The sequence below is a fragment of the Agrilus planipennis genome, unplaced genomic scaffold, assembly GCF_000699045.2.
Source record: "Agrilus planipennis isolate EAB-ADULT unplaced genomic scaffold, Apla_2.0 scaffold36, whole genome shotgun sequence".
Lineage (NCBI taxonomy): Eukaryota > Metazoa > Arthropoda > Insecta > Coleoptera > Buprestidae > Agrilus > Agrilus planipennis.
The window spans coordinates 1,291,695-1,303,053 of record NW_020438956.1 but is presented as its reverse complement, the minus strand read 5'-3'; the positions used below and the strand labels follow the sequence as shown (position 1 = coordinate 1,303,053).

General features: G+C 32.7%; 1 protein-coding gene across 1 annotated transcript in view; it reads left to right on the top strand.

The window, feature by feature from the left end:
- Positions 1 to 11,181, top strand: part of LOC108738702 — a 12,799-nt gene extending 1,618 nt beyond the window's left edge. The window contains exons 2-8 of the mRNA XM_025975012.1: positions 4,447 to 4,596; positions 6,152 to 6,281; positions 7,187 to 7,326; positions 7,657 to 7,845; positions 8,004 to 8,154; positions 9,288 to 9,433; positions 10,806 to 11,181. Of these exons, the coding sequence (XP_025830797.1) occupies positions 4,447 to 4,596; positions 6,152 to 6,281; positions 7,187 to 7,326; positions 7,657 to 7,845; positions 8,004 to 8,154; positions 9,288 to 9,433; positions 10,806 to 10,918 (1,019 nt within the window). The 3' untranslated portion in view covers positions 10,919 to 11,181. The remainder of the gene's footprint in view (positions 1 to 4,446; positions 4,597 to 6,151; positions 6,282 to 7,186; positions 7,327 to 7,656; positions 7,846 to 8,003; positions 8,155 to 9,287; positions 9,434 to 10,805) is intronic.
- The last annotated feature ends 178 nt before the right edge of the window (positions 11,182 to 11,359 follow it).

Below are 11,359 nucleotides of genomic sequence, written 5' to 3'. Positions count from 1 at the left end.
TGTGACAACAGCAACAAATTTTTCCTCATTAATTTGAGGAAGTGTGTAGTGGGTAAAAATTCACAAATTAATTTTCAGAATAATATTTCATATATAATTGAGTGATCTTAAAGAAATGCTTACTTCTTCTATTAGTCCTTCAGTTGTCAGATTCTGCTTATTCTTCAGCACAGACCCCCTGCTTTGACTGTAGGCAGGTTCAGGAGTTTTTCCTTCTACTGGAGATGCAGTTACTAACCAGCACCCTAGCGCAATAAACGATAGAAGAGTGATGAAAGGTTTGCTGGCCATTTTGTATTTGAAAAAAATTAAATTATTCCACGCAAACTAAATTACTTTTGTTAAATTTCATTTCAATGTAATGTTCCAAGCGTTTATATATCAAAAAGAGTTAAATATCAATTAGGTAGATACAGGTGCCCCCTTTACATTCTGATAAGGTAATATTAGATCAATAAGGTCAATACGTTTATAGATAGTTTTTGTTTGTATTGCTAGAAAAATAGTTGTTTCTTAGGAAAGTATTGAAAATTGAGATAAGGAATATTGTATTGCGTTTAATTTACAAACAATCATCTCTGTAGGTTTTATTTATGTATATGTTATTATATCCTCAAATGAAATGTAATCGTATTGACAAAACAGTATGGTACAAATAAAAATAAACCAAAAATACTGGTATGCAAGGGAAGAAAAAGCAGTAGAACAGCGACTATAAAGATAGAAGAAGAAAAATTATAAGAAACTGATTTCTGGTAACTAAGAAGTCAGACAACTCAGGATGGAAAATGTATGCCCGCGAACGGTAAATATCGAAATTCGAAAAATATTGTTGAAAGATGTTTGTCTAGAGCAGCGCTGTCCAACTTATCATAGCTCGCGGGCCATATTTTCTTCACCAAACATTTCGGGGGCCAAGAAAGTTTATAAATGTAGTCAGTTTATGTTAATTAAGGAAATATTTTATTTATACTGAAGATAAAACTCTAAAATATTCGTAATTTATTAATGATAACATTGTGGCCGTAATTGTTTAATAACAATATCAATAACATTAATTTAATTACGTAAATTTATTCATAGTAAAATGTACTCGCGGGCCGCAAAGATAATTTGGCGGCCCGTATACGGCCCGCGGGCCGCCAGTTGGACAGCCCTGGTCTATATTATTGAAACCTTTCGTCTACTGTTTCTCCATTCATGGAGTTGTAATCATAAAATTGCACTGAATCTCTTATTAAGTCATACTTTGTTTTTGACAAGGGGGTTATTTCGAGTTTTCTCAAATATTCATTGCTCCATCTCTTCATGTTTTCGTTTAATATAATTGCATTAACGAATCTAGGGAATTTAGAAGACGGAAATGATTACCGTTAATTATATTTATTCAATAAATTCCAAACACAATTTTGAGTAAATAAAGGAAAGATATTGGAAGCATGTGAAATCAGGCGCGTACCTAGGGGGGATTATTGGGTTGAGCCGCCCCCCGAAATCAAAAGAATACCCTAAGCATGAAGTGAAACAAGTGGTAGTAGTGAAGGATCTATTTAAAAACGAGAAAGTTACTATAATAAGTAGTAAAACACATTTTTAGAAATATGTAGAGGGTAGTGGCAGCAAGAAATGACAATTTCGTAAAAAATGTACTTTATGGTAAGGGTTAGAATCGAGCAAGCGTGCCTTCATGGACGATCGGAAATAATGGAGAGATATTTTGACCACACTGGGAATGAAAAGAAAAATCATTAATTCTAATTGAAAAGAAACACACTGCTGTGTGTTAGAAATTTTATACACAATATGTACACACATTTTATGAAGAATAAATTTAGGTCTAGTTTATATACAAGAATAAACATAGATAATTAAATTAAAAATTAGCCTTCCTCCCGAACAAAAATTCTGCGTACTCCCTTGCGTGAAAGTAATTGCAAAATTTCCTTTAACCAACTCTAATAAAGGAGAAAAAAATAGGTAATGGAATACTATCAGTATATACATACATACATACATACATACATACCTACATACATATTTTCAAATGAAATTACAGTCTACAGACAAGTACAGGTAATTTAAATTGCTAAGGTTAAGGTGACTACTAAGTAACTAATGCCTTTAAGGTTTATGTCAATTTCGAAAGGGTGTTAATGGATATTGAAACGGGTTATGACTGTGACGACCACTGAATGCCTTTTTAAAAAAGAAATAAAAGTAAACAACTTCAAATAACGGTTCTTTTACACTTTCCAAACACTAGGTAGGTATGCGTTTTGGTTGCCGTATCAAAAGATGCCTAATTGTAAAACAATTTTTGGATTTTTCAGTTGAAGTTGTTGCTTAGATTTTCAAATTTAAACCAGCAAAAGTTTGCACTTTACTGTGATTCAAGTCAATTTAAATTTGGATGATGTTAGCGTGACAGGATGAAATTGTTCATAATTTCGGGTCCACTTTAACCAATTTTCAAATTTCAAAGTTCAACCAGAAGATTTCTAAGGTGACGGACACCAGGCGCTCTGCATCGGGTCCCTGAATTAAGGCGTCTAGCATGTGATCCCATATTCCGTATTCTTGTAAAAACTGCAACATTATTCGTTATTTAGGAATTTTATAGTTTGTCTTTTATTTTCATATTTTAGGAAAAGGTATCCCAAAAATTCTTTTGCAGTGAGCCTTGAATGTTCTAGTTACGCCACTAATTGTAGTGAAATAAACTGATTTTTGTTGACGATACTCGCATCATCACTGAAATAGATCTGTTGTTTGGTAGTTCGAATTTAAAAAATATGGCTCCCGGCTGCCGTACATTGTCTAAATAATTCATGGGATTTCCGGCATATGTAGGTACGACCCTCAGCAGCACTACGTGAGATTAAATTCAATCGTCGATCGCCAAGTTGCCAGGGTTGAATCGTTTTAGAGGTATCTTTCGATAGTTGTATTGCTTATCTTGTTTCTTTTTTCGAAAAATGCATTTTGGAATTTTTCTAATAGTTCAAAGTGGGTGGTGAGTAAGCACATAAAACTCAAAAAACGTTTTTTTTCTCTATATCTAACAATTATTATTATCTTTTACTTACCTTAGTCAAAAATAGGAATCTAATATGACTAACAAAGGAAATACATGATAGAAACATAGTTTATGAAAAAAGACAAACAGGTGAGGTACAACAAATTAAGGGTTAGAATGAGGTGTGGAAAAGAAATGACAATAAACATTTTTTTAATTATCGGGTTACGTTAAACGACAAATCCGAAAAGATTTCATTTGTCATTGCATCATTTCTATAGCCTACAAATATTACAAAATATAATAAATGTTATATTAATATGTCCCCCAAAAGCTCTAATATAAATATGACCCCACTGTAGTTTTTTCCTTATCAGTAGTGCGGGTGCGAACCATGGACGGTAAGCGCGGCGGAAAGAAGAGGTTAGAAGCGTTCGAAATGTGGTGTAACAGGCGAATGTTGAGGATATCGTGGATAGAGAAGGTTAGAAATGAGGAGGTATTAGAAAGAATAGGAGAACAGAGGACTGCATGGAAGTCAATAAGAAATAGGCGAGATAGGTTGGTAGGATACCTTTTAAGGCATTAATGACTAGTCAGCGACATATTAGAGGAAGAAACTGGAGTTAGGAGGGATAGAGGTAGACTTAGATTAGATAACAGTTCACAAATAGTTAAGGATGTGGGATTTTCTAGTGTTAGGGAAATGCGAATATTAGCTCAGGGTAGGAAAGAGTGGAGGTGCGTGTTCAACCAGTCTTAAGACTGGTGAATTTATAATGATAAATGAATAAGTAATCAAACTATCTAATTGGAAGATGTCATAGACCGAAAGTGCTATCGCAAATATAAGAAGTGCTTTTGCATGCATTACTTTATCTATCAAAGGAATTATTGTACCCCCAAGTAGGGTTTGGCTGCCTCTTAACATGAAGTAACAGACACAAAAAACCCAAATTAGATAGTTCATTAAAATTTCAAAAATCATATCAAGCAACTATTACTGTCAGCGTTTATCAAATACATTATTCTCGAAATGATTGAGTCTCGACGAACCTCTTTACATAAAAGACGATGGCGATGGGATATTGTCAATTTAAAGATGCGCTACCTACTCTCTATCGATAAATGTAAATAGAAATATAAGAAAAAAGACGATGGTATTATCCGGGGGCATGCAATAGACCAATTACAGAACATTGTAGGTGACGCTATTGCATTTTCCATCTAACCATAGACATTACCGACCGCGAAGCCAGCCGGGGGCGTTTTCCGATAAATCTAGCGAAAATTACTTCATGTTTTCACCCCTTTACGCGAGAGCTTCATCCATAATTCAACAACTTCACGTTCCCGGTTGAAGCATCGCCATCGTGTATGTACCCAACTACACTGTGTGCACTAAGTGCAGGAAATCGCTTCTTTTCCAGACCAGCTCATTCGAGAACCGAACAGTGCTTGCCAAGCAGTTTTGGAAGACTCTTCTGTCATCGAAGGGGTTTGCAAAAACCGTGCTGAGTGCCGCCTGGCCGGGGGAATACCACGTCAGTCTTGCGGGATCTTCTCTACCTGTTGCACTTGTACGTATGTCTCTATTCCATGTACGACCACGAAAATCTGGTCGACTACTATTCAAGCACTTACTTACCTACTACATACTTATATATTAGAATTCCTTAACGTCTCAAAAATGCAAGCTGTATCGATTTAGATAAAAGATATTACATGTTCCCTCAGAAAATTTCTTTTGCGTCATTAAGTAACGAATTGGTTGGAATATAGAACTCTTGTATAATAAGACAAGTAATGTATAATAGAAAAACTATTTTGAAGTGAAACTTCTTTACGCACGATAGGGTAAGTTCGTTTCATGCGAGTTGCTATGTAACGAAATCATGCAACGGATGTCCCCTTCTACTCGGCCACGTAGTCGAGTTCGTAGTGGGGATCGCTTGAACCGTGAGCGCGCTTCAATGCAACGTTTGTTACAGGCAACTCCGGCATGTATAGTGTAAAACTTAAATTGATAGTGTACAAATAATACCATTAAACAAATTCCTTAACACCTCTCCCGACATGTTTGTGTGTTTGAAGAAGTTTCACTTCAGTAGCGTGTTGTATAATTACGCGTTGTATTTTTTTTTTTTAATTCCCTGTATTTGCCTATTTCGCCGTAAAAGGGCATCTTCAGCAGTAACAAAACATATACTGACAACTTATCTTACTATCTAGACTTAAGTACCTACGACTTTGTCTTTATTATTTACTAGTGACTTATTTTCTAATGCTTCTAATCCAATTAAAATTCGATAGGTCCTCCTTGGAGGGAATCCAACTCTACCAACTCTTAGGGACAATAAGTATATTTTGCTATCTCAGAAGATGCTTTCATAAGGTGAAATACACCCGTCAAGAATATTTAAAAATTTTGTGGAACTTATCCAAGAATTTTATTAGCATACCTATGTACATCCATATAAGTATGTCACTTATTGTTAATTCAGAATGGTCGACTCAATTTTCCCAAACAATTACGGTATCATTTTCGAGTCAATTTATTTGTGTCACAAAACTTTTATTCCGATAATATTGTAAAAATATGGAATAATATACAAATCACTATCACAATGTTCACTATTGGTAATTTTCATTAATATCTTCAGTAATCAAAAATAAATTCCAACTTTCATGTAATATTAAAATAACATTTATTTCAGAAATAAGTACACAAACATTGCATTAAATTAAAACTTATTCCGACGAAAAACAATAAAAAGTCAATGTACAATGTGAAAATACATTTTCGATTTTCCATCCACTACAAACTACCTCAGGTTAATGAGGGAAAATATTTAGTATTTTTTTAAGTTCATCATAAAGCAATTTATATTCAATAATTGCAATTTAATTTACGGTGTACCTGAAGATTTATATATAAATGTGTTCAGTGAAAGATAAAAGCCAGATACATACGTACAGTGTATTTCTCTTTGCTTTACAAAAAAACTCAATACTTCGTACATAGTAATCAATAGCAATCCTGTTAAATGGTTTGGTACATCAAAAGTTTGTCATACGCACTACAACTTATATAAGTGGAGTCATGTTTTAGTTTTTTGATGAAATTTGTTCTAGTTGCGAAAAGTTGTGGAGGAACAACGTCAGCTAAAATTACCAATTTCCAGTCGGGAAACACAATTAGTGCTTTTTCAAAACCATGCCATTATACGGTAAAACTGCATAACAAAAATATATGCCAAATGCGGTAAGTTTCAATTTTAAACATCTGTCGAATAGGCTTTAACGACTAGACTTAAGTCCAATGCGTACCTATTATTATGTAATTAATGTCGTCAGGATTACAAAGTTGCAAATGTATTTTACCCGACTAATGCTAAAGGCACATTAAGAGTTACAGCGATACCAAGGAACTAAGAAAAAGAAAAATGTCTCTTTTGTGTTTGCTATATTAGATCACTGCCTTTGAAAATCCCTTTGACGAAGGAGCAAAATCACATTGATTCACTCATGAAAGATAATTACGCGATCAAGCTTGCATAAATTGCATTCTAAAATGTCCAGTAACTTCGACCTGCTACTAAAAAAAGGGATACCTCATGTGCTGCTTTGCTATCAATAAGAAAATATTATTTATCTGTTATTGATTTTCATTGATTTCAGAAAAAAATTCAAAGCAAATTATTTTTTTAATAAGCCTATAAATTTAGTAATATAGAAATCACATAACAAACGTGTTATAATATTGTAAAATCATCTTTATATAAATGAAAAAAAATGAAAAGAAGCACCTGAAGAATACTTTTTCTACGATTTTTCATCATTTTTTGCCATAAACCTAAAGAGTTTATCGGTAAATTGGTTCAAAAAAATTAAAAGCTTATTGGTGGCTAATTTTAGTTGCTTAAAAACTTTCGATGGAGGTAAATTATATGTTATTATTAAACCGAATGAACTATTAAAATAACTTCTGTTGACTATCTACTTATTAGTAGTAGGGCATTTGTCAAGCATTCTTAATAATAAATGGAAATTAAAATAATTAAAACGGTTTTATATGTTTCAAATGATGATTAATGTTAAAAATATTATTACCTTTGAATTTTAATTTGCTTGTATTACGCTATATTAAAACGTAAAATCATTTTTCAGTGTAGACTTTATTAGAATGACTTTGGCACCCCCCAGTGTGGATAATTCTAGCATGACTGTCACTTGTAACACTGATCTGTTTTTTGTGGATAAATTTCCAAGAATACCAGCAATATGCGGAAGAAATGACGGACAACACAGTAAGTCGTATCAAGTAACAGGCAGTTCACCATCTAGTGATAATTGCTGCTAACAGTAGTGACACGTAGCCAAATTAATAAAGAACATTAATCTCTTGATGGTAATTTATCGAAACCTCTAGACATGAATCTCGAATTGGAATTTATTAATCCTCTTCAGCACGCCACGATTGCCTCGAAAACCAAATTGAAGTTGTTTCGTACCGAGTGCCGATGAGAACTAATAAATAATTACCAAAAACTTATTGTTCTTTATTACAGTAATTCATACTTTAGAATTTAGAGAAGTTGGACGATTAGTGTTACGATTTCAACAATTTTCAATTGCAGTGTATATTCCTGTTAATGCAACAGAAGGAACAATGTCAGTCACTCTAAGTATTTTAATGACTGACAGGTACACACATCCGCACCTCCCCATTCCCAACTGGCATATTAGGGTAACACAACTGGAATGTCCAGGAACAAGAAGCGCATTTACCACAGAGAATGCAGCTGCTACTGATTACAATTTGATCGGTAATTTACAAAATGATTTGTAGATATCATGATTAATGAAATGCATTAGCTCCTGCATTAGATATTAGAATGTGCAGATATTATAAACTGACGAGTCAGTACTCGTTATTGTAAACACTTGTTACACCATGAAAATAAAATAATTATTCTTTTCATAGCGCCTTCGGGATGTCTACAATATTATCCTGAACGCAAAGGGGTTTTTAAATCGTTTGGTTATGACATAACCAGGCCAGATATAAGCCGTTACACAGTTAACCAAAAATACGCAATTTGTTTCAAACGACCGAAAGATGCATGCGGAATAAAGTAAGTTATTATTTTCATTAAATTTTAACTTTTTTTATTTCGCTTGGTTTGGTTCTTCACTGATGCTTTTCTTTCCCTGGCTTAATTTTAGTTTCCATGTCTCTTCTACTTCCCGATACCTTCTTCTTTGAATCTACGGGATTCTCGTATTATTTTCTTGCATATAGAAATATACAACTTTCCATTCAAATTCTTCGTCCTATTCATCCTTTAGGAATACAGCGAAATTTTCACCAGCTTCTATTAAAATTGATGCAATCCTGTTTTCATTTGTTTCATTTATGACACTTTTCCGCGTTGCATTGCACACATCGTAATAATTTTAATGATATCTAAAAGCAACATTTTCTTATACTTCTATACAAACCCTTTAATCGCTTTTATGCATGAAATTTAAAAGTTCAAAATTGGCAAATACTTCAGCCTGATAAAGATAGTGTTTGGCGATTCTTGTGCTTCTGAATAAAAATTAGTTAAATTTTCCATTGGGTGTTATTTTCTTTAAATGTATTTCTCAGATATTATTGGAAGAGAAGTGAAGAGCTTTTTAAATCTGCTTATCCATCGATTAAGCTGTTAAAATTTTTAAATTTTGTGATTTTAAAATCCCGAATAAAAACAATTAGTAACTACTACTATTAAGTGCGTGTAGGATTTTAAAGTCACTATGAAGTTGTGACTATAATTTAGTAAAAGCTATTTGCATAATTAGAATTATAATATTCTTTTGTTAAGGAAGGATTTGTATCTTAATTTATTTATATATTAAAAGTTTTTCATATACTTGTTAGGCCCAAATGCTGCATAAATAACTACCTAATTTAATTTATTTATTTTCCATTATATTTACTTACTTAACGAAACGTTGGTTTTAAATACTACATAATGGTTAAATTCAGTTCAGTCTGAATAAAGATAAGGCAAATTTCGTCTATGATCCTATCCTAAACATTGCAAAATGCAAGTAAATTAACAGATATGAAATATTTTGTTGTGTAATACCTAGCAGGTAATTGCTATGGGGTTGGTGTGGGCTCCCTTTGTTCTACTACTTCGGTAGATTTTACCGTTAATTAGTAGTAAGTAAGCAGTCTGTGTATACCTAAATAAAATATCATCATTTTTCTTTTCAGATTTTACGCTAATTACTTCCAAATCTCGCCGCAATACGGTAGGTTGGAAACCACCTGCGACGACCACTTATTCATCCCTGGATTAGTTAGTCCCGTTAACATGGTGGGAAAAGTGTGCGACCACAAATCCGGAAGCACTTTCGTTTGTAAGTACATCCCCAATTAATATCATTGCCCAATTGCACTAGCTTATCGTTTTTTATCTCCCTGTTCAAATGCACTAATGGTTCATAATTAATTACAGTATTTTAGATTTTTGCAAGCATAATTATAAAATGTTATAATTTTAACTAAACGTAAAATCTTTAAATAAATATTTATTTAGGTGTACAATTAAGACTTGCGATTTTTTACTGAGTTTAGCAGATTTTAAACAATGATAGATTAAATTACAGTAAACAGCGGATAACTGGGCATAGAACCCTTGTCAGTATAAAGAGAAGAAAAACCACGTTAATACAACTATTAAGCAAGCTTATTTTTGATTTTCTCAACTTATTTAAGGTGATCAATATTGGTCTTATTATTTTCAGCAAGAATACTTTTTTTTGTTCCACCAAACCCGGCATGAGCTGAATGCTCTCTGGTCCTAACGTGAATAGAACTTCTAGTTTGTCTAACAGATTTATTATTGAAATCTTTGCAATCAATTTCATATACTCCCAGCTTTTCTCAAAAATAAACTGTAGACTTAGGGTTTTACCAGTTTAAAGAAAGTTAAAGTTTGAACTATAGTCAATTGGGAAGCTAAATTACTATAAAAAAGACCTTCGGGGTCTCGAGTGTTTCTCTATTTTTTTGGATCTCATCAGTGCGTCGCAGACAGCTCCGACAGAACACAGACCAACTTTTACCTGTTATCTTAACAGCGCGTTTTAGAAAATACCACAAATGGCGCGGTAAACGCTATCTGTAGTACGATGCTATATTTTAGGATTACGTATGCTCCAGCAAGGTCCATTTAAATATATGGATATCTACTTGCTGAAACGAATCCCGGCGTAGCTAACCTAAACGTGATAGGCACGTTACCGTAATCGAACAAAATAATTCGAAGTGGTCTATATTCTGTCGAAATCCTTGTTGGAGCATACGTAATCCTAAAATGTAGCATCGTACCACCTTTACCGCGCCATTTGTAGTATTTTCTTCTTATAACTCATTTATTCTCACCACAATTCAAATCAAATAATACCAAATCCAAAAACCATTAGAAAATATCAAACTTAATTAGATTTTATTTAATAATCTAATAATTTTTCCTACCATTAATATTGGGATACAGTCGATTTTGTGATAGTTACTAATATTGATTTTTTTCCTCATCTAATGACTGTTTCAATTCATAAAAAAATTTATCAAAATACGTTAGTGCATTTGTGTAACTTTTTTTAAATTTGTTAAATCGTTAGTGCATTTGGCGCGTTCTGTACCTAACCATTAAAATAATGAGGTATAATGGTTTCTTTTTTCTGTACCTTTAACCGATTTTAATTTGATATCATTCCATACAATCAGCCGAAACACCTGGTCCCCTTTACGTTTACTTCGAATCAGATGGAATGTCAGATATTCAAGGAAAAACTGATGTTGGATTTGACATAGGATACGACGTTATGACTGTGTGCTGAAGTTGAATATAACACAAAGGTCACTGATTATCAGCTTTTTGATTATTTATTAATTATTTTAAATAAGGTACTTAATTTTTCCTACAAAAGTTCCTGCATTTTCCACCAGAACGTTAACATAAATTATTGTAATTCTCATTCTTCATTTGTAGCTTTTTGAGTTATGTGCTTTTTTATTGTTTATTAATTATTGTAAATTAGTTACTTTACTTTTCCTGCAAAAGTTATCACAGGAACGTTAACTTATATTATTGTAATTCTCATTTGTAGGTTTTTGCTTTTTTTATTATTTATTAATTTATTGCAAATAAATTACTTCACTGTTTTTACAAGAGCTCCTGCATTTATAATAAGAACGATAATTTAAATTATTATAATTTTCATTCTTCATTTGTAACTTACTGAATTATGTGCGTTTTTATTATTTTTGGCAAATAGGTA